This window comes from Cyprinus carpio, chromosome A3 (genome assembly GCF_018340385.1).
Source record: "Cyprinus carpio isolate SPL01 chromosome A3, ASM1834038v1, whole genome shotgun sequence".
NCBI lineage: Eukaryota > Metazoa > Chordata > Actinopteri > Cypriniformes > Cyprinidae > Cyprinus > Cyprinus carpio.
In genome coordinates this window covers 2,918,386-2,942,275 of record NC_056574.1, presented here as the reverse complement: position 1 = coordinate 2,942,275, position 23,890 = coordinate 2,918,386, and the positions used below count along the sequence as shown (strand labels likewise).

The following is a 23,890-nucleotide window of genomic DNA, read 5'->3' as shown; positions in this document are numbered from 1 at the left end:
TAGCAAAGGCCTATTTATGTGCTAATTTTCAGAAAAGTACATTGCTTGTGCAATGAATATAAAAACAAAAAAACTTTCCTTAATTGCTTGAATTATAAGGGGATTCTAACTGCATTATAATGGGCTTCATCGCACAGTAAATACTTCTGGACTCTAAGGATGTGTTTTTGTTTGTGTTTTGCAAAGTCAGTGACATACTCAGCTCTCCTATAGTCTCTCAGTCCCTCAGTCACACATACAGCACAATGACATTATATCAGGGGAATGTCTTTAAATTCTAATCAAGGAACAGTCATACCTTTTCTGTTGTCTTCCTTTAAAAGAACTTCAAAAGTAGAGCTTGAACCTTTTGGCATGAAAAATGACGGAAACTTGCTTCAGCTTGTGCACAGCTTGTTACAGAACCGAGTTCTGATTGGCCAATCACCGCTATTTAGTTTGTGAATTATCATAAATAGAGAATTTTAACATTTAATCTGCACAATAAATTTGACATAATGCATTATTCATCTAAAGGGGATGGTTAGAGGGAATGGTGGTTTCACTGGGGGATGCTTTTTGTCATTTTTTTCCACCAGGGGGATGCCATCTCCCCTCAATTCGAGCCCTGCTTCTGTTCCTGCTCAAGATGTTTGTTATTGTTACTGAAATATTTTTATATGCCTATTTATTTACATTAATAATAATTATTTATGTAATATTTAAACGAATTGTTATTATTGTTATTTTAGTAACAAAAATTTTATTCTTTAATAATTAATGCTGTTAATAATTAGTTACTTAGTCGTTTGTGCAATGAAATGGTTATTGGTTAATATTCATTGTTACTTTTTATAATAATTAGTTAGACTTCTGGTAATTTGCGTGAAAGTTATTAATTTGATGAAGCGCTCACAAAAATGGTTATTGAATAAAAATAACTTTACTATAAATAATTATTTACTCATTTTACAATTTGAGTATAGAGACAAATATGGTTATTGATTAATATTCATTTGCACTAAATACTCAGTTTTGCAACACAAATGGTTGATTAATATTTATTTTTAACAATAATTTGTTTAAATACAAGTAATTTTTTAGACAACATTTTATTTTGTACTTGTATATATAAATTATAATGAGTTAATGTATTATTTCAGACGAAATGGTTCTTTATTTAATTTTTTTTAAACTATAAATGATCATTTGTTGCTCACTTTATGATTACTTTATGTTTTATTATTATTCATTTTTATTATCAGTTAATTATATTTACTAATTTTGTGTGTGTGTGGTAAGAAAAATGGTTATTGGTTGATATTCCTTATCATTTGTACATTTTATCTGTAAAATCAAAAACGCTACTGATTAATTCGTAATTAAATTATTTATTAATGTATCTGTTGTTTGTTGTGTCGTGTGTCGGTAAACATCAGTATTGATCCGTTTTCATCTCTCAAGTCTTAAGAATTGAAGCCCTACTGATGAGCGATGGCGGTGACGTCAGCGCGCGTGCGTCGCTCTGAGCGCTCCGTGCGGAAACCGGCGGCGCGCGCGTGGCAGCAGCGGACTGGAGGACACGCGCGGCATGTGAATGATCAGATCGGACGCGCCGCTCGCATCGCCACACGAGAGCTCGCATCCGACGCGTTTTCAATCGATGATCGCGCGCGCTTGACGTTGAAGGTGAGTGTGTGTGTGTGCAGCGGCGATCCGCATCAAACAGCGCTCGCGATTATTTCATATTCGGTGTTAAATATTAACATGTGGCCTCAGTCAGTCAGTCAGCCGAGGGGTCAGTGGTAGAGAAATACTGCTGCAGTGATGATAGCAGAATCATATACCATAATAGTGAATAATCAATCTGATGTTTTCTGTGAGTTATCTCTCTGATGGTAGATTTGTGTGGGTAGTTACCGGAGCTGTGGTCTGTCAGGACTAACCAGCTGAACTGGTTAACCCATGCAGGCAGGAGGAAGTGATGTAGGGTCGTCTGTCTTCAGATCAGACAGGAAGCGATCTTTAAATGTGTTCAGACCAGACCCTCATATCTGTGAGTCCTGATGTTTGTGAGTGATGTTTGTGGTGGTTTAGGGTCGGTCTGGTCTGAGATGGTTTTCGTCTCTTTATCATGATGTTTGTGGTGGTTTAGGGTCGGTCTGGTCTGGTCTGAGATGGTTTTCGTCTCTGAATCATGATGTTTGTGGTGGTTTAGGGTCGGTCTGGTCTGAGATGGTTTTCGTCTCTGTATCATGATGTTTGTGGTGGTTTAGGGTCAGTCTGGTCTGAGATGGTTTTCGTCTCTGTATCATGATGTTTGTGGCGGTTTAGGGTCGGTCTGGTCTGGTCTGAGATGGTTTTCGTCTCTGAATCATGATGTTTGTGGTGGTTTAGGGTCGGTCTGGTCTGGTCTGAGATGGTTTTCGTCTCTGAATCATGATGTTTGTGGTGGTTTAGGGTCGGTCTGGTCTGAGATGGTTTTCGTCTCTGAATCATGATGTTTGTGGTGGTTTAGGGTCGGTCTGGTCTGAGATGGTTTTCGTCTCTGAATCATGATGTTTGTGGTGGTTTAGGGTCGGTCTGGTCTGGTCTGAGATGGTTTTCGTCTCTGTATCATGATGTTTGTGGTGGTTTAGGGTCGGTCTGGTCTGGTCTGAGATGGTTTTCGTCTCTGAATCATGATGTTTGTGGTGGTTTAGGGTCGGTCTGCTCTGGTCTGAGATGGTTTTTGTCTCTGAATCATGATGTTTGTGGTGGTTTAGGGTCGGTCTGGTCTGGTCTGAGATGGTTTTCGTCTCTGTATCATGATGTTTGTAGTGGTTTAGGGTCAGTCTGGTCTGGTCTGAGATGGTTTTCGTCTCTGTATCATGATGTTTGTAGTGGTTTAGGGTTCAGTCTGGTCTGAGATGGTTTTCGTCTCTGTATCATGATGTTTGTGGCGGTTTAGGGTCGGTCTGGTCTGGTCTGAGATGGTTTTCGTCTCTGAATCATGATGTTTGTGGTGGTTTAGGGTCGGTCTGGTCTGGTCTGAGATGGTTTTTCGTCTCTGAATCATGATGTTTGTGGTGGTTTAGGGTCGGTCTGGTCTGAGATGGTTTTCGTCTCTGAATCATGATGTTTGTGGTGGTTTAGGGTCGGTCTGGTCTGAGATGGTTTTCGTCTCTGAATCATGATGTTTGTGGTGGTTTAGGGTCGGTCTGGTCTGGTCTGAGATGGTTTTCGTCTCTGTATCATGATGTTTGTGGTGGTTTAGGGTCGGTCTGGTCTGGTCTGAGATGGTTTTCGTCTCTGAATCATGATGTTTGTGGTGGTTTAGGGTCGGTCTGCTCTGGTCTGAGATGGTTTTTGTCTCTGAATCATGATGTTTGTGGTGGTTTAGGGTCGGTCTGGTCTGGTCTGAGATGGTTTTCGTCTCTGAATCATGATGTTTGTGGTGGTTTAGGGTCGGTCTGGTCTGGTCTGAGATGGTTTTCGTCTCTGAATCATGATGTTTGTGGTGGTTTAGGGTCGGTCTGGTCTGGTCTGGTCTGAGATGGTTTTCGTCTCTGTATCATGAAGTTTTTTGGTGGTTTAGGGTCGGTCTGGTCTGAGATGGTTTTCGTCTCTGAATCATGATGTTTGTGGTGGTTTAGGGTCGGTCTGGTCTGGTCTGAGATGGTTTTCGTCTCTGTATCATGATGTTTGTGGTGGTTTATGGTCGGTCTGGTCTGGTCTGAGATTGTTTTCTTCTCTGTATCATGATGTTTGTGGTGGTTTAGGGTCGGTCTGGTCTGAGATGGTTTTCGTCTCTGTATCATGATGTTTGTGGTGGTTTAGGGTCGGTCTGGTCTGGTCTGAGATGGTTTTCGTCTCTGTATCATGATGTTTGTGGTGGTTTAGGGTCGGTCTGGTCTGGTCTGAGATGGTTTTTGTCTCTGTATCATGATGTTTGTGGTGGTTTAGGGTCGGTCTGGTCTGGTCTGAGATGGTTTTCTTCTCTGTATCATGATGTTTGTGGTGGTTTAGGGTCGGTCTGGTCTGAGATGGTTTTCGTCTCTGTATCATGATGTTTGTGGTGGTTTAGGGTCGGTCTGCTCTGGTCTGAGATGGTTTTCGTCTCTGTATCATGATGTTTGTGGTGGTTTAGGGTCGGTCTGGTCTGGTCTGAGATGGTTTTCATCTCTGAATCATGATGTTTGTGGTGGTTTAGGGTCGGTCTGGTCTGAGATGGTTTTCGTCTCTGAATCATGATGTTTGTGGTGGTTTAGGGTCGGTCTGCTCTGGTCTGAGATGGTTTTCGTCTCTGTATCATGATGTTTGTGGTGGTTTAGGGTCGGTCTGGTCTGAGATGGTTTTCGTCTCTGAATCATGATGTTTGTGGTGGTTTAGGGTCGGTCTGGTCTGAGACGGTTTTCGTCTCTGAATCATGATGTTTATGGCTGTTTAGGGTCGGTCTGGTCTGGTCGGACATCTGCGTCTCAGGACAGGAAGTAGAACATCCCTCTGAAGCGTCTGGCTCTGAGCGAACACATGAAATATGAATCATAAATCTGTCAGATCCCTCGGGGTTTCTGATGTCTGGAGCATCACACTCACTGACTTCATCCAGCATTTACAACGCTTGAGTTATGTGAGGGTCTTTATTAAGTAAGATTTAGCATCAGCTTCATAAAATCAGAACTGAACCGGACTGCCGTATGATTTTTTTTTCATGATATAGAGACAAAAACCATCTCAGACCAGAGCAATCATAAACCAGCTCTGACAGACGTTAGCATCATGATTTGTTCACTTTTGTTCCCTGATGTTGTAAATCTGAACCGAGGCTGTTGTTTTCTGTCTGATGAGACGTTTATCAGCTGAATTCAGAATTCATCTGTCACCGATTTTAGGCTGAATTATTAATTCTGTTCCTGTTTGTGTGTATCACACTTTTTATAACACATATTGTTTCAGAATCGCTTAAAACAGAAGCTAGTTTAGATGTTTTTGTGCTCAAGCATTAAATACAGATTTGTCAGAAGAGAACTGGTCTTTCTAATTCAGTCTGATGTTAAATTCAGTGCTTGAGTCAGTTTGTTTGTCATCAATCCGTTATGTTTTTTGGAAGTTTTGAACCTTATAATGTCTTATAATGAGCATTACATTTATGTTTTCATCCAAAGCAGTTTAGAAATGAGGAATATAACAAGCCACTATGATTTCATGTATGCATGATTGGTTTAACTGTCTTCTTCTTCCACCTGATGTTGTGTGTGTGTGTGTGTGTGTGTGTGTGTGTGTGTGTGTAACAGTGCAGTGAGTGTTGACTGGAGTGTGTCTCCCTCTAGAGGTCATGTTGAGTGTTTGCGCTCTAATGCTGCTGCTGGCGGCTCCGGCGGCCCTCGGCTCCGACTCGGACACACAGAGACCCCGACACGACTCCAACCTGGAGATCTGTATCCTTCTCAGACATGAGTGTGTGTGTGTGTGTGTGTGTGTGTGTGTGTGTGTGTGTGTGTGTGTGTGTGTGTGTGTGTGTGTGTGTCTGTGTGTGTGGTTCTCCTGAACAGCGTCTCCTCAGATAAGCGTCTGTTCGAGACCAAGAGGAAGGATCAGCTGAATGCGCTGAAGAACCTGGTGGAGCTCAGCGACGTCAACCAGCAGTACAAGATCATCGACATCATGCTGAAGGGCCTCTTCAAGGTGTGTGTGTGTGTGTGTGTGTGAGAGACACTCAAGTCTGATTTGGTCTGATCTGTGTGTGTATGTGTGTTCAGGTGCTGGAGGACTCCAGAGCCGTTCTTAAAGCTGCTAACGTGCAGCCGGACGATCCGTTCCCACTCGACGACAAAATCAAAGAAGGTCAGAGACTCTAGTAGTACATATCAGACATCTAAGAGTGTGTGTGTGTGCGTGCGTGTGTGCGTGTGTGTGTGCGTGTGTGTGTGCGTGTGCGGATGCCCATTACTGTCACACGATGAATCATAATTATAACATTTTAAGATAAAAAACTCTTATGACATAAAAAGACAAAATCCTGAGATGCAGTGGCTTGATTATGACACGAAATGTTAAAATGTTTTGTTATTGTTCACTTTTTGGACTTTAACTTTATTTGACTTACTTTCAGTCAGTTGATGTTTATTTCTATAGCACTGTATACAGCAGCAGCTTTAGAGACTGAGAAGCTCATCAGTTTCCACAGGAGCTGATCTGTCACTGTTCCTCCAGCTTACTCTCACGTGGTGGAGAACACGGCGTTCTTCGGTGACGTGGCTCTGCGCTTCCCGAGGATCGTCCATCACTACTTCGATCAGAACGTGGACTGGAGTCGCCTGCTGCGCTGGGGTCTGCGCTTCTGCAACCAGACGGGGGTCTTCAGCGGAGGAGCCAATCAGCACGTGCTCACGCTGGTCAGACTGAGGCATCATGGGATTAACATCACACTCAGAGCACTGAAACATGAGCTTTAACGCTGTGTGTCTTTGCTGCAGATGTCACAGGAGCTGGGGATCACAGAGAAATCTGCAGACTTCGTCAACCCGTACCGCACCGAACGAGACGACGTGAGTCACACACACACACACACACACACACACTCTCACTTTCTCACACACACACACTCTCACTCACTCACTCACTCACTCACTCTCGCACGCACACACACGCACACACACACACACACACACACACACACACACACACACTCACTCTCACTCACTCTCACACACACACTCTCACACACTCTCACTCTCGCACACACGCACACACACACACACACTCACTCTCGCTCGCACGCACACACACACACACACACACACACACACTCACTCTCACACACACACTCTCACTCTCACACACACACTCTCACACACAACCCAAACAACAAAAAAAATCACACTCACACACACACTCACACGCACACACACACACACTCTCACTCACACACACTATCACACACTCACACACACACACACTCACACACTCACACACTCACACACACACACACACACACACACACACACACACACTCACACACACTCACACACTCTCACTCACACACAACCAAAACCCCAACAAAAACACAAAAAACAAAAAAAAAACAGCACACACACACACACACACGCACACTCTCTCTCTCACACACACACACACACACACTCACACACACGTACATATATATATGGATTCAGCGTTTCTTATGTGCACTGCACTGTGTTATTAATAAACAATAGAGATTGACTAATAGTGCTTTTCAATCGGCAATAAAATGTAAATAAACATAAAATGTTATCCTGTTTTTGTCCTGTTTAATTTGACTAAAACCAAAACACTTGAAATAAAGTAACATTAACTGTAACTGTGTGTCCCTGGAGCACAAAAGCAGTCATCAGTAGCACAGGTATATTTGTAGCAATAGACAACAATACATTGTATGGGACAAAATTATAGATTTTTCTTTTATGCCAAAAATCATTAGGATATTAAGTAAAGATCATGTTCCATGAAGATATTTTGTAAACTTCCTACCGTAAATATATCAAAACCTAATTTTTGATTAGTTATATGCATTGCTAAGAACTTCATTTGGACAACTTTAAAGATGATTTTCAGATCAGATTCCTCAGATTCCAGATTTTCAAATAGTTGTATCTCAGACAAATATTGTCCTCCTAACAAACCATACATCAATGGTAAGATTATTTATTCAGCTTTCCTGTAACGTATAAATCTCAATTTTGAAAATTTGACGCTTAAGACTGGTTTTGTGGTCCAGGGTCACATATTCGTAAAACATTTACTGAAATAATAATATATATATATATAATGAGTAAAACCTTTGTAGATATTTAAAAAAAAAAAAAAAAAAAAATCCAAAAAATTTAAAGTGAAAACAAATACAAAATTAAAAACTAAAACAAAAAACTAAAAACTACAATAGTATGACTCATTTGTCGTTATTTAAATGTTCATTAATCAAAAAACATTTTAAATCAATATAAAATAAGTGTTAATGCATTTTATTCTTTCTTAACACAAACCTTTCAGTATCCATGATTCATGTTTAGCGACTGAAGCTATTATAATATTGTTTTAAATCTAGCTGATATAAACACCTGTTTATTTGTGTAATGCATCAAGTCATATCTAAAGTATCACCTATAGTCCTTATTAAAATATTGAATGATTTGCTGGATTAAAATGGTGTAATTCTTGGTCTGTAATGTGTAGATGAAGCCAGTAGAGCTTAAACTCAAAAACTAGATTGTGTTTGATTTCAGTTTACAAAGACTTCTACTTATTTTTCAGATAATTGTGTTATCAGCTGAATAACTGATGATGCTCAGGATTATTCTGACTGTTTCGCTTTGATCTGCATTGTTTGATGAGGTAGATTTGTCTGTGTCTCAGGTGCTGCACACGGCCGAGGCCTTCCAGAAGATTCTCCGCGAGGAAGAGAAGAGGAGGAGGAAGGAGGAGAAGAGGAAAGAGATCCGGAAAGGGCCGCGGATCTCTCGCTCTCGCAGCGAGTTATAGATCTGACTTCAGATCAGCCGTTTACACTCAATCAGGGAGCCTGTGCTGAATCTGCCACGGGCCTCCACGTTTACAGGCTTCAGAACGAGTCTCTGATTCACAACACTTGAATCTGTTTTTAACTCCGTTTGATTCGGGAGGATCTTCATTAGATCCACTGCTGGTGATGTGAGTGTGTGTGTCTAGTGCTAGATTAGATCGAGGGGGAGGAGTCAGGGTGGTGGGAGGAGCCATGGTGGGCGGGGTCAAAGTGGTTTTGTGTCCTAGATGAAGGTATTTTGAACACTGATATTTCAGTATTTAACAAACACTTGATAAGTTTTGATAATATAAAATCAGAAATTGTTAAGGCTCCCACATATATGAAATTCAGTTGTTTAGATTCAATATAAATGCTTTATTTGGGGGTACTTTATAGTCTAATATGATATGGTATTTCTGCTTACTTTTAAATGTTATTCATTAAAAAATGTGTATTGTCTGTGTGGAGTGTGTGCGCATGAGAGAGAGATCAGAGCTGCACTGCCATGAGAGAAACTCTTGAATGATGGATCTGAATTCAGTGTGAATGCGCTTCTGATCCACTTCGGTTTCTCCAGATGCTGAAGTGAGACGATCATCCGAGACCCCTTCACAGAGGCTTTATCAATCTGTTCATGTGACTGTTATTGAAATCTGTAGAGCATCAGTGGGAGATTATTACTGACAGAATGAATAAAGTCTATTTAACACACTGCGAATATTGAGTTATGTGTTTTTCGTGGGCTGTATTTAGTGTTTATAGCTCATACATTTATGTTGATTTTCGGTTCATTATTGCTCTAAGCTACAAATCAAGGATGTTTCGAAGAATTCCCGAAGGAAATTTGAAGAAAGTGAGCATCGGCCACAGGAAAACAGCATTGCAACGGAGCGGAGCGTAACAAAAGTGAAGCTAAATATAAAGAACTTCTGACCTAGCCTAAACACAGTTTCAACTTCAAGGTATTTTTGCAAACCTGTTTGACCGATTAGAAGAGGAAAGGAGGAAAAAGTTAATGTTACACTATGAGGAAAAAAAAATGTTACACTGAGGAAAAATTTTTTTTTTTTTTTTTTTTTTTTTTTTTACATTAACAATGTAATCAACAAATGGTCAGCAAAGGAAGGTTCCAGAAACTTTCATATTGAGTGTCAACATCAGGTCAGACAATTATTTTAGCTTTATTTTTTTACATTTATATTAAATCTGGTTTGCAAGTTTTTGCATCTAAGTTACCAGATTGTTGGGCATTTCTCAATATAGTTTACATTTATTGAGGTTTTGCCATTGCTTTTAGCAATAAACAGTAAACACCAAACTTTACAGAATTGCAATCAGAACATTTATATATATATAAGACAGGGTGGGTAATATACCGGTAGACACGATTAACTGGTAGAAATTTGTCAACCAGTAGATTTTAGACTATTGTCTTTATCACGGTTATGCACTCACGTCACTTTGCTGTGTGCCGTTGTTTTGAAAATTTGCACACATTTTAAGCATTGTGGCTTAAAAGCGTGATTTTAAGCTGTTGAAATGCAAACAACAGCGCTATATGTGCACACTGTGAGAATGTTTCTGAGGAATCCCCTGATCATAAAGAGTGTGAGTACTTTTGTTGCTTTATTGGCCTTGAATGGTTAAATACATTTACTTATATCTGTCAAAATCTGCCATCTTTGCAAGTATCGCAAGTATCCATAAAGTAAGCAGCTGAGAAAGAAAATGCATTGCTTTTGATTAATTGAAAAATTAATTTTTCAAAGGGATGAAACTCTAAAAGCGCTGATCTTCGTAGTCGTTAAAACATGTATGTTTTGAAACACCCAATAATAAAACATGGCATTCTGCAGTTTTTTTTTTTCATAGTCATCTTTTAATCATATTAACAGATTTCTTGTCTCTATATCAAACAGAGAAATTTTGTCTTTAATTTTGTCTGTCCAAATACTTATGCAGAGCACTGTATGTAAAAGTTCTCACTACAGAAACATGGGATTTGTGCCTATAATGTTTTGTATGAGTATGAAGTACTCTCCGTTTAATTAATTAATAAAAATGAACCAGAATGATCTTAATATTTTATAGCTACATTGTGCTATTACATTAGTGCTCACTTTCATATTCCTCTCTTTAATTTTTTTGATTTACTGAAAAAGAAATTCAACTTTTTTCTTCCATTTCAGAGCTGATGGAAGAGAAAGAGGAGAGTGAAGAAGTGAGTGAAGTGGAGGAGGAACATCATGACAAACCTGGAGAGAAACATTTGAGTCGCTTGAAGACTAAAACGACATTTTTAAAGAAAAGAAGAGCAAAGAAATCTTTCACCTGCACTCAGTTTGGAAAGAGTTTCCCATTCAAGCAAAGTCTTGAGTTTCACATGAGGATCTACACTTGAGAAAAGCCATATGCAAAAAAAAAAAAACAACAACAACAAAAAACTTGTCTTAAAGCAGATGCTAATTTGCACTGCTCTTGGCAGAATTGGTCATTATGGAAATGTTCGGCTGATTTTCTGTGTTCTTGGATAAACTGTAAAATTATGATGGAATGTTTACAACCATGGCTGTCAAAATGACACGTGAAAGTTTAATGCAACTACTGCTTCATACCTGGATGATCAAAAGATCTTTGTTTTTTTTGTTTTTGTGGTAGTTGTTCTTGAGTCCCTTGCCTTAAGCTGACATCACAATAGACTTTAAGCATACAAATTTCTTCAGTCGTAATATGACGCCACACTTTGCAGTGTCTTTTTATGCACATGAATTCAACATATAACGAACAGTAATACATTCAAAATGTAAAAAAAATACGATCTACTCGAATTTACTGCAAAAATATCATTCTTTTAATTCAGACGAGAGGTCACACATTATATCAATCTTCTACTAGTCGTTTCACATGATGAAATGTGAAACTTGTGTTTCTAGTCTGACGCATTTGCATGTCAGTGTCAGTGAAATATATGGTGTGACCACACTTTCAACTGTTCTTAACAAAATTCCTCCATATGCTCCACATTCTTTAGTTTCCAAGCATATTTGAACCCTTTCCAACAGTGGCAAAGGTGAAAACATTCACTAATGCTCGAGAAGTCAACACTACGCTAACTCAACTCGACAGTGTTGTTCTTGTCTTTGCATGAATTCAGTTTCCATTAATTAGAGCCAACACTAATGTTTTGTTCTTTGAATCGAATTGGCAGTCTTTATATGGTTTGAGGTATGTTTGTACACACGTATCATCCGCTCAGCAAAGTGCTTTGCTTGGTTTATTAACCCTGTTGTTGTAAACAGTTGACAAAATCTTGGAAAACCTTAAAAAACAGCTATTTGTTCTAGCCAGAACTTTAAGTGAGAGACACCAAATGTACAATAGAAAAAGTTTTCTATAGGTCTAATAGGAGCGATGAATTGAAGACTCTTGCAGGTAGTGGCAAACTCGTACATTTGGAAAACGTGAAATTGTTTAATATAACATTAATGTTTTAAGGGTATAAAAAGTTAGAGAAATGTGTATCATAGGTTTTTTTTTTTTTTTAAGTGAAACTGCATCTTGCTATTTACATGAGACACGGTGCATCAATGTCCATCATGTGAAAAATGTGAAAATTTACAATTTTTTAATCTTATTCAATCGGTGATGGAACAGGTGTTTTTAGATAAATAATAAAATTTAAATAAATAATTTGATGCACATGCAATGGATCACTGGACCCAGCATTTTACTTTTTATCAACAACTATTTTCACCCAAGAAAATGAGATCATAACGAAATAAAAACTCATTCTAAATGACAAAAACTATGAGCAAAATATATTGACATTTTCGTCAATGGATAAAAACAAGAAAAAAATGTTAGAGGGACGAGTGAAGTGTGGCAATTCTTTAAAGAAATGAAATGCCATATATGATCTGTATCTGGTTGTGATGTTTTGACAGATGGACTCAAGCTCATGCTTGTTTAATGCACAGTTCACAAACAACATTTGAACACTGTTTTCAGTACTCGCTATGTAATTGCTTTTTGTTCATTAAAAAATAAAATAAAATACTTTACTGCACCTTTACAGTGGGCAGCACCATGACATTTATGACTTTTCAGGTATTTTAAATCACAAAGTGCCCTTTAAAAGTGAGGGAGGTTAAAGACTGTACAGTAGCAAAATAAACTGAAATGGACCAAAGTAGATGTGAATGTGAAGAAATGAAGAGGAGACATTTTATTAACATTCAGAATGCCATATATATATATATCCTATACGTCATCTTTTATTGAGGCAGAACATTTTTTTCTCATTCAGAAGTTTACAATCAAGTGTAATAACAAGATATTATACCTTCTCTGTGGTTGACAAAAAAACATTGTGCACATTCACTCTCTGTATATTTTCTACTAAAGTTCACTTAAATCTTCTTGCAAGTTAAGAATAATAATAATAAAAAAGTTGCACGTAAAAATGTAGAGGCAAAACCATTTCATCAAGTTAATATAATAGAGAAATATACCAAAAAATAGTATTAAGATCATAACCCCTCAAGCAGTAAAAGTCCATTCATTGTCAGGATAGCAGGCGGCTGGATGTATTCTTTTACACCTCTTTGAACAGAATCCCATAAGGACGAATCGACGACTCCACAATCCTCTTCTCTTTAGCAGGCAGGGTTCCCTCAGGAACCTCAATCAGCCAGAATTTCTTGTCCTCACACACTTTTCTCTTGTCGGGGTTGATTCTGTTCTGCAGAAGGACTTTATAGGTCTTTCCAGTATCGACATCTTTAAACGTGTTGCTGTATTTAGCAGCCTCATCTAGGTCATACATCGAATAGATTCCACTGCTGCTACAATTAGGACTTTGAGGTTCACTTGGTTTGAAGTGAGTCTCAACGATGGTTTTACAAGTATCCATGCTGGTTCCATAATAAGAGACAGGCCACTCGCCATTCACTGACTGACTCCTCCATCCAGCAGAGCCCAGCCAGCCATTTCCATCAGGATACTTATCCAGAACCTTTATGGCGACACGTTTCCACCCTGTCGGGCGCGTGTAGGGCTCATTTCCACGCATGCATGTCGAGTTATCCTTTAGATCCGTGAAATCAAAATCAAAGTTTGGGTCTAGAAATGTTTTCATGTCCACGTACAGCTCGTCAAAAAGCGAGTCTGGTTCATCACCAGGTTGCTTCGCAAAGGTAGTTGGCAAAAAGTTATGTACGTGGAGTTCATTACCAGGCTCTGTTTCTTCCGTCTTATGCTTGACAGCAGCACCTGTGAAGGAGGAGAGCGCCTGGAGAACAGCATTGCTGTGCAATAGAGACATGCTTCAGTTTTGTCTCGGTGATCAGGAATAAGAACAATAAGAACAAATTTCTGCTCAGTCAGAATGCAAACTCTGCTATTTATACTGACTCAAATATGATGAAATGAGGAAGTTTTTTGTTTTTTTGTAATGTCAAGAATGCGAATCAGAGAAGAAAGAAATGTATGCTCTGGCCCCCTCCCTGCTTACCGTGGTCACAAGACACACAGCAGACTGTCATCACTGGATGTCTTAGTGGTGCTCGCAGAATAACAGGTTTCATAGACAATTAGACGAGTTTTTGGGGCAGACCAGGGGCCTCATTTATAACCGTTGCGTACGCACAAAACCAGACCTGAAAAACACGTATGCCACGTCCAGCACAAAAGGTGGGATTTATGAAAACAAACTTGATGCGAAAATTTGTGCACCTGCATGCAAACTCTGACTCATGCGTACAGACTATTTTTCCTGGAGTGAGAAAGTTGATATTTTAAGCTCTGTTTTCTTGTTGATATATACATTTACATGAAATATTACACTCTCATATGGAGATAAGGACTGAAATTACATAAAGTCATTATGCAGAACTTAAACCAAAATTATATGAATTTAGACATATTTGTAGTAAATGCGCTTGATCACTTTTCCTCTTTTACTTAAAGTGAGGAGCCCTATAGGTGCACAATAATTCATCTTTAAACTGAAGTGCAGATCTCATGTTGTGAGAAAATTTTTTTTATGGAGAACAGTGATTAATGATGTGCACTTACTTCAATATTATGGCAGACGCTGCTGGATTCAGTGATCGAACGGTCTATTATCTGGATTGAAGAAGTCCAATGATAATATCTTACTGTAAAACCGCAGCTGCAGAGGTGTTAATGTGTTGAACTGCATAAATTTAGTTTGATTTGAATTATTTATTTTTATATTTGTTTAAAACAATTGAAATTGGCTACTATTTGGCCAGTGTAAAAGAATGAGATCAACTCTATTCTAAAATATTTATCTTACAACTATTTTAAACAGTTTTTGTTTTTATCTTGATATATTTATTCTAAAACATAACAAGGATATCGTACGATTTTTAGAAATACAAATGGCATTTATAGTCCGTATCTCATATTTCCTTAATGTCTTTTATCTTTGACGTTGTTAAACATTGTGTCATAGATAGGGATATGCATGGAAATGATATGCAGATGAGGTTATGCATAGTAAAACTAGGCGTTGTAAACTCCATATATGGTTATTTCGGGGAGGAGATGAGGTGGAGATGCACACATGCACAATCTTCCCCTGACTGGGATTTATAAAGGGATTTTTGCGCAGGTTCTGGCATATGCAAAATCTAGCTTCTGAGCATATGCACACTTTTAGGGTGAAATCTATGGAGAGTTTTATAAATGAGGCCCCTAACCTGTTGAAAAGAGATGGTCTTCATCCTTCCTGGGGTGGTGCCGCTCTTCTCTCTAGAACTATGGCCCATAGTCTTAGAGTTTGTACTTGACTAACTGGGGCCCAGGTTTAATATATGAATTATTCATATATTGTCTATTGAATATAAAACAACAGGACAAAGCCATAGTTGATGACTAAAATAAACATTTCTTGACTATGTACATTACTTTGTAAACACAGTGGCATAATACAGTGACATAATACGTTTTTTAGCCATATTAAAACAGTAGTCATGTGCGTGGGTCGATTTTACCCACTTGTGGTTTTAGGTGTACCATTTTTTTAAACAATTTTTAACAATGGGGGATTGTAAATAACACAATTTTAGTAAACATCAATGACTGAGAGCCATAATTAATAAGGGCTATAATTATTGGAAACTTAATTATTGGAAATATATGCAAAGACAAACACAATACTGTTGAGAAGTATTACATTAATGAAGTGTGTTTTGTTCTTGAGCATTAGTGAATGTTTGCACCTTCACCACTGTTGGAAAGGGTCCAAATATGCTGAACATGCTAAACACACACACACACACACACACACACACACACACACACACACACACAGAATGCAATGAGGCTAATGAAAACCTGTCACAAAAAAAATGTGGTTGCATTAGAATTTTTCATTGGATGACATTTTGATGAACAGGGTTGTAAAAAACAACAACATATAGTTACCCATCATTTAAATTTTTATATTTTAATGCCGTTTAATAGGTTTGTTTTCGTTCACATTTTCTTTTTGAATCATGAACTTACAGGATAAGTGTAACAGTAAGTCCCAAAGGATGAAGACAACAGAAGTTAATTGAAATAGTAAGCTGAGCTAAGAAACAGTGTGCATGGCACAAACATACCAGACAACTGAAAGATGAACACAGAGGAACTTAACAGCAAATCGACCTACCTTTAGAAATGTCTGAATAGTGCATGTGCATCGTGAAGCAGCAGGGAAAATACATTATAAAGGAATTTAACAGCAGTTAAATCGTTATTTGTATGGCATAATTTAAATTTAATTTTATGGCATACTTCTATTATAAACCCATTGGCTATTTATATACAGTAAATATGTGACCCTGTCTGTGAAATCCAGGCTAAAGTCTCAAAATCTAATTATGAGATAACAAGCATCAAAGTTTGATTTCAACCATTAATTTCACTATGATTTCAATCTTTGACATGGCCTTACTCAGTCAATATTAAATATATAAAGGTTATATTTTCAGAGAATGTTCTACATCTTTATGAAGGATGATTTTATGTAGAAAACAGTAAATCACAAAAAAAAAAAATAGCTGGGTTTTCACAGGCAGGGTCACATATATTTGTAGGCTATACATTGATGAACCATAGTGATATTACATGTTAAGAAACAGACGTACCACATCGAGAAATAACTGCAATGTGATCAAATTCTTTTCATGGCCATATTAGGACTATATGTGGTCTAAGTAAGACATCTGATCTTGAGCTAAATTTGGACCAAATCAGACGGACCAAACAAAGACTTTGTTTTCAAAGTCGATTTTTGGGCTAAAAGAAGGCCATGACGGGCCGACTTGAGTTAAAATCTATGATTTTAGTGATGGTATTTTGAATGCACAGAGATACCGTGACGAGATCCTGAGGCCCATTGTTGTGCCATTCATCCACGAACATCACCTCATGTTGCATCATGATAATGCACGGCCCCATATTGCAAGGATCTGTACACAATTCCTGGAAGCTGAAAACATCCCAGTTCTTGCATGGCCAGCATACTCACTGGACAGATTTGTGAACAATATTTGAGAGAAATACGACTTTTGTGTACATAGAAAAAGTCTTAGATCTTTGAGCTCAACTCATGAAAAATAGGGGCAAAAACAAAAGTGTTGCGTTTATAATTTTTTTCAGGGTATTTTTTTTTTTTCTAGAAGAACAGGTTTGGGTTCCAAAGAAAGCTTCCCCCTCCACAGTCCTTCAAAAAACACACGGAATTCAAAGAAGTTTCAAAATAATCTGCTCTAGACACAAGTTCAGTCGAGGAACAAGAAACATCTTCATCATTATTCGTGGTTAGTAAATACTACTTTATAATGTACTGATAGACATAGACTTCATTTCATTTAACTTTAGATTTTGATTGCTAACAAAAATCAATTATTTGATCTTTAAAAGCAATTATAGCAGATTTAAACAACAGCTTTATGATCTCTCTTCATAAATATACAAAACCATCTCACAACCTTTATTTCAACTTGTTTATTTTGATCATGCGAGTGTATATTATTCATTAATTCTGTCCACAGTAACATTCTGTGTCAAACCTCGGCTTGCACAACTGACTACCTCACTGTGAGCTTGTTGTCTTGTGTCTGCCTTCTTTTGTGTCACTGTTTGCGTGAGGAATCGCTGACTGTGTTATGTTTTTTTACACGTTCAACTTTCTTTAGTGTGTAATGCTGCAGTTTGCACATGATGAAGCTCTGCAATGTTTCAAAGTCACTCCAGCAGGAGTTTTTCTCGATAAAAGTGTGCACTGTTTCTGAACTCCCTGAAACGCCTCCATTGTAATTTAGAATTTTTTGCCTTCTTTCCGGGAATGAACACGTGACAACATTTCTCAAATAATTCCTTGAGGCATACGGCACACGAGTCCTGGTTGAGTTGAATTAGTAGTGTGTAGTCACCACTGTTTCACAGACCTAATATATATATATATATATATGTGATTTCTTTTCTCATCTGATTATGGTCAGAGACATAACCAGCTGTGTTTAGGGGGAACTTTGCGTGCACTGGACATTGGCATGAAAGGTTTGGCTATTCTAGTTTGTGTGCTCAGAAAACCATATAACAGAAGTTCAAACTGACAGACTTTTTAAACGCATACTTTATGAGTTTGTCTGTCCGTTCAGTCTTAATAGTTAATGGTAAATGAGCTTAGTTTGCTGTCCTTGAAGGAGACTCGAACCCAACTCATGGTTCGAGCTCAACCCCCAAAACAACACTGTGCAGAGGAAGAATAAGAGAAATAGAGGTGGAGATAGGGAGGAGGAGGGATGCCTAAAGAATTGTCACCTGGATCCCGCAGTGACTGCTTTTTATATATATCCTTGTAATGATGATTGACAGCACAAACTTGGCTTCCTTGCAGCTCGAGCTCTGAGCTGAACTCTGAAATTTTAACAGGAACATATAAAAGAAAACAAAATCAAGTTATTAAGTAAATCGTGCACACAAAATAATAATTAGTTTCCTCGTTTTAAGTAAATCGTGTGCACAAAATAATAATTCATTCTACTTCCTGTCCGCATTGTCCTGTTGCTGCTGTTATGCTATCTTATGGACAGAGACACTTTAATTGGGTTTTATTTTGAGTTGGGAATGAGTTATAGATACATTCAAGTATTAAATACAGAAGGAATGAATTAGTAAATTGTGCGCACGATTTACAATTTTTTGTTGTTTTATGGGGCTCTGTGCTGTCGGATCCATATCGTAATAGTCTTTTTGCAAAGCCTGCGCTGAAATTGTGACTGAATTACCAAATAATCCACAGTGAAATGTATTGAATACAAACAAATAATGCTCTAACGCCAAAGACGCGATAATGTAGAAATAGTTGATCTTCTGCAAAGACGGTCTTTCGCATTACTGTGACATCATAATCACATGCTTTTTAAATCTAGTTGTTTTCTGGCCTTGGTTTAAAAAAGAGCTGTTTTTATAATAACAAGGAAGTTTTATGTTCTGAAATGTACAGGATATTTTTGTAGTATAAAAGCTCTTAAAGGAACACTCCACTTTAAAACAAAAAAAAAGGCTAATTTTCCAACTCCCCCAGAGTTAAACAGTTGAGTTTTACTGTTTTCGAATCCATTCAGCTGATCTCTGGGTCTGACGGTAGCACTTTTAGCTTAGCTTAGCATGGATAATTGAATCTGATTAGACGGTTAGCATCTCGGTCAAAAATGACCAAAGAGTTTCCATATTTTTCCTATTTAAAACTTCTTCTTCTTCTGTAGTTACATCATGTACTAAGACCGACGGAAAATGAAAAGTTGTGGTTTTCTAGGCCGATATGGCTAGAACTATACTCTCATTCCAGCGTAATAATCAAGAAACTTTGCTGCGGTACCAGGGGTGCAGCAAGCACAGTGATATTACGCAGCGCCTGAAAATAGTCCCAGCTAGGTAACTTCCAATAAGCCTATTTTCAGGGGCATTTACATAATAAATTATCTATTATTATTATTTTTTGCTGAATCTTCACAGACACATTCTGACACCTGAGACATATTATATCTTGTAAAAAAGCAGCATTATAGGACTTCTTTAACAGATGGGTTTGACTCTGAGAGTCACAGCTTCATTTCATAATCCAAATAATATTTGCGCACTCGGGTCCACGTGTTAAGAGTGAAACTAATTCAGATCTTTTTCTTTTGTCCTGCAGCTGTGACTTGGTGAAGGACGATGGCATTGGAAGAAGAGCTGCTTCTGAAGACACTGAAGGATCTAGTAAAAGATGACCTAGAGGAGTTTCAATGGCACTTGAAGATACATCATAAAGATATATCAAATTCTGAAATGGAGAATGCAGATAGGATTAAAACAGTGGATATTATGGTGGAACATTTTGGACTAGAAGAAGCAGTGAAGATCATGTTGGAGATCCTGAGGAAGATGAACAAGAATAATCTGGCTAATCAGCTGGAGAACAATCACAAGCAAGGTAACAGGTTCAAGTTAAAATTAAATGATTAAATGTGCCGTTTAGTGAAACAAAAGATTTGATTTTTTTTTAAATATATTTGAAATATGAAAAAGGCCCAAACTCCATTATTTTTCGCATTTTTGCATGCTCTTGGCCACTTCATGTTTGTAGTATCTTTAATAGATGACACTACTACAGGTACTGAGTTCAACTTGACACTTTACTTTCTGTTTGCAGCAACAGACATAAGCACTGCACGGCCCCCGCGAGGAACATCTTCAACTAGCTTTTCAGGTAAGAACACAAAACTTGTAATAGAAAAAGGTTACTACAATGTTGTAAATCAAAAAAGTGATTTAAAAGCCATAATTATAATTACAAAAAAACAATTGATTATGCATTAAAGTAATCCCTAGTGGTTAAATACAAGTTTTTGAAGCAAAACAAAGTGAAAAATCAAGTCAGATTCCCTCTCACATCAAATCTTTGATCAGTTCATGCCAAATTAAATATGGTGACATGTTTATTATTATTATCATTTTTTTTAACTATCTTTGTATCTGTGTTGGCGGAGTTCAGCGTGTGATGGCAATGGATGCTGGGATCATTTTCTCTTGATATGATAATGACACTCTTCATGTCTGTTGATTTCCACAGTCATTTCCACCAACACTGCTCTCAACAACAGGAATGACTTCCAAAAATGTAAGTCACAAGCAGAAAAACATACAGAGTGTCTTATATTATAGATCAGTTTTATAATCGATGATGTAAATGATCATTTTCACAGGATATCTGTGAAGCTGAGACATTGTTGACACATTGAAGGTGAAGAGATCAGCTACATGAAAAGATCAGATTCATAATTCCTGATTCAGATGTGTTTTTTCTCCATCAGATTCCCATCAGCTCACTCTGGATCTGAACACAGCATATAAACACCTCCGTCTGTCTGACAGCAACAGAGTGGTTTCTTACACTTACACAGTCCAGTCCTATCCTGATCATCCAGACAGATTTGATTATTATCATCAGGTGTTGTGTAGAGAGAGTGTGACTGGACGCTGTTACTGGGAGCTGGAGTGGAGTGGTGATTGTGTGTATATATCGGTGTCATATAAGAGCATCCGCAGGAAGGGAAGTGGTGATGAGTGTGTGTTTGGACAAAGTGCTAAATCCTGGAGTCTGATCTGCTATCCTGACAGATACTTTTTCATGCACAATGACACATGGACTAATCTCTCTGTGAAGTCCGTCAGCAGGAGAATAGGAGTGTTTGTGGATCACAGCGCAGGAACTCTGTCCTTCTACAGCGTCTCAGACACAATGAGCCTCATCCACAGAGTCCAGACCACATTCACTCAGCCGCTCTATCCTGGGTTTTATCTTGATTATAAATCATCAGTGAAACTGTGCTGATGAATCAGAAGAGACTGACGAGAGATTCTACCCATGATGCTTTGAGCTGCATGATGAATCAGTAACAGTGAGGTGTTATAGAGTCTCTTCATGACATTAATACTGCAGCTTCTGTCACTGGAATAACAGTCAGAATAAATGTATCAGAAATCCAGAAATATAGACTGTGTGTGTGTGTGTGTGTGTGTGTGTGTGTGTGTGTGTGTGTGTGTGTGTGTGTGTGTTTCATGATGAGTAACTGTGTGTATGTGCTTTTCTCAAACTCTGTTCACCTTTATTTCTTATTTCGTCATGTCATATCACTCATTTATAATTTATGTAGAATTGGGATTTATTAACCATCTTGTAATCCAGGTGTGTTTTAGGGGTTCATGCACTGAAGATGCTGCACCATTATTGTATTTGTACTCTACGACAGATTCATTATACAGGTATTTGCAGCTATTTTTTTACAGCATATTATGCATTGATTATTACGTCGATGACAGTTACAGTATCATTTAATTCTGGTTTTCTTAACCCTTAGGTAGGTATATTGCTTACTTATAATGTAACCATACAGCTTAACTATTTTTCAGTTAACCCATTTAAGCCCACCGGCAACTATAGTTGCTGCAGTTTATAGTTATCATTTTCCTTTTGTAAATATTTTTCTAGATGTTATCCATGTTTTATTTCTCAATCACATGCAGGCAAACAACCAAATACCCACATAGCAAATGTCTTCTGGCCCAGATCCGGGCCACACAATCACTTTTCCCTCGGCCCAAGTGCCGCAAAGAATGACGGCCCTGAAGTGGCCCCGAACTGGATTACAGACAAGGGCCACACATGGGCCATAACCGGGCCGAATCTCAGCCAGTTAATCAACCTTAACTGTCCCTGAACTGCCAAAACAGGTTTTATTATTGGTGCCAATTCCCAGCCTTAAGTAAACCAGAATCTCCAAATCTGAGCCACACCTGAGCCTTATATAGCCCAGACCCAACCCAGACAGCAAGCAGTTTGTTGGATTTCATGCGGGCCAGATGTGGGCCGGATCTGGACCAACACTATATTGCTGTCTGGGAATACAGAATCTTAATATTTCAGATTATTGCCTTGTATATTACTATAATCACAATTATTCATTTTGTGACATGCTTTGGTAAACCAGACAGCAACATAGTGTTGGCCCAGATCCGGCCCACATCTGTACATTAATGTACACACAAACTATGCCAATAAAGTACATTTAACTGAATAGAAAATCAGACTTAAAACTCACACATCATGTAACTGTGCAATTAAAAAAAAACATAAATAAAAAAAAAATACCTTTTGCATTGATTTTTCTATGTATTTTTATAAAGAACAAATCAACCAATAAAGAGTGAGTATATAAAGAATGCATTCTATAAGAGAAACGTAACAGATAGACACATGTAACTTAATCATAATTATTTATTACAGGTGTGTCAAAGAGCAGTACCACAGTAGTCCAAGTGACGATACATTGCAGTTGCAGTCCTCTCTGGCAGAATATAATAGTAGTGCGAGGAGCACGGAATAATCTAAATTGTTAAACGCTGAAAATACTATCCCGATCCACTCCGTTAAGGCGCGCGTTTCTCATTCAAAACACGCATCACTGGAAACATGGCATGTCGCAATCTATGACGAAATCGGCGAGAGCCAATGAGCGTTTGATATCGCTGCCGTAAAACTTGTTGTAAAACTTATTAACGGCACATTTTTCAATTGTTACTGTAGCTACAGAGGAAGGAGATACATATCGCCGATGAATGCGGTTTGAATTTGGATCTGTTCTGTTCCTCACACCAAGCATCACATGGATACAGAGGATTTAAATAAAAATAAAATACTTTCATGATCATTTTATTTAATGCTTGTGCATGACAGCATACTAATAATAATGATGTGCCTCATGGTAAACCAAATAATTATTACATGATGGTTAAATGATCTCTCTCTCACTCTCTCTCTCTTTCTCTCTCTCTCTCTCTCGCTCTCTCTCTCTCTTTTCATGTAAGGATTCTAAGATTATTTGTACCAAGAATAATAATATAAAATTTAATACAATTTTAATTAAGTGGAGTTTAATGCACTTGACTAATTTTGCTTAATTTTGAAATGATAATGTTTAATTCTGTTTTGACTTGCCATTTCAAAGACTACATATTAACAATACTACACTTCGTTAAAAATGTATGTGATCATTTAACCATTATCATGCATCTTGTTTATCATGGGTCACATAATATGCTGCCAGATCATAGCCTGATTTGGGCCACATATCACCTGACTGATCTGGGCCACACTCCTCCCACCAAACAATCGGCCCTCATACTGTTTGCCGGATCCCCGCCCTGCCGTCATTGCCACACAATGGCCCAGCTCTGGCTGAAAGGGTACATGCCATTGCCGACAGGAGGCCAGCAGTGCCAGCTTGAGGCCACATTTGGGCCAAGCAAAATTACTAGAAATAT

At 38.1% G+C, this 23,890-nt stretch overlaps 2 protein-coding genes across 4 annotated transcripts; both read left to right on the top strand.

The window, feature by feature from the left end:
* Positions 1 to 1,507: 1,507 nt before the first annotated feature.
* On the top strand, positions 1,508 to 9,221 carry LOC109074712 (coiled-coil domain-containing protein 134-like). 3 transcript variants are annotated; one of them, XM_042733886.1, is made up of 7 exons: positions 1,508 to 1,668; positions 5,256 to 5,399; positions 5,525 to 5,646; positions 5,721 to 5,805; positions 6,175 to 6,356; positions 6,438 to 6,509; positions 8,356 to 9,221. In XM_042733886.1, the coding sequence occupies exons 2-7, from the start codon at positions 5,297 to 5,299 to the stop codon at positions 8,479 to 8,481; spliced, it is 690 nt and encodes a 229-aa protein (XP_042589820.1). In that variant the 5' UTR covers positions 1,508 to 1,668; positions 5,256 to 5,296; the 3' UTR covers positions 8,482 to 9,221. The 3 variants fall into 3 exon arrangements, with proteins under 3 accessions (XP_042589820.1, XP_042589834.1, XP_042589828.1); XM_042733900.1 differs by having other exon boundaries at positions 1,514 to 1,668; positions 5,292 to 5,399; XM_042733894.1 differs by having other exon boundaries at positions 1,517 to 1,668; positions 5,261 to 5,399.
* An 8,044-nt stretch (positions 9,222 to 17,265) lies between these two features.
* Positions 17,266 to 21,401, top strand: LOC109074717 (tripartite motif-containing protein 16-like). The gene is made up of 5 exons (XM_042715332.1): positions 17,266 to 17,337; positions 19,722 to 20,000; positions 20,220 to 20,276; positions 20,640 to 20,687; positions 20,881 to 21,401. The coding sequence occupies exons 2-5, from the start codon at positions 19,742 to 19,744 to the stop codon at positions 21,399 to 21,401; spliced, it is 885 nt and encodes a 294-aa protein (XP_042571266.1). The 5' UTR covers positions 17,266 to 17,337; positions 19,722 to 19,741.
* Positions 21,402 to 23,890: the final 2,489 nt, after the last annotated feature.

Coding starts and splice junctions, on each gene's coding strand:
- LOC109074712 (XM_042733886.1), top strand. CDS start 5,297: ATGTTGAGTGTTTGCGCTCTAATGCTGCTGCTGGCGGCTCCGGCGGCC. Junction 6,357..6,437: donor ATCAGCACGTGCTCACGCTG/GTCAGACTGAGG, acceptor TCTTTGCTGCAG/ATGTCACAGGAGCTGGGGAT. Junction 6,510..8,355: donor ACCGCACCGAACGAGACGAC/GTGAGTCACACA, acceptor TCTGTGTCTCAG/GTGCTGCACACGGCCGAGGC.
- LOC109074717 (XM_042715332.1), top strand. CDS start 19,742: ATGGCATTGGAAGAAGAGCTGCTTCTGAAGACACTGAAGGATCTAGTA. Junction 20,001..20,219: donor GGAGAACAATCACAAGCAAG/GTAACAGGTTCA, acceptor TTCTGTTTGCAG/CAACAGACATAAGCACTGCA. Junction 20,277..20,639: donor ATCTTCAACTAGCTTTTCAG/GTAAGAACACAA, acceptor TGATTTCCACAG/TCATTTCCACCAACACTGCT.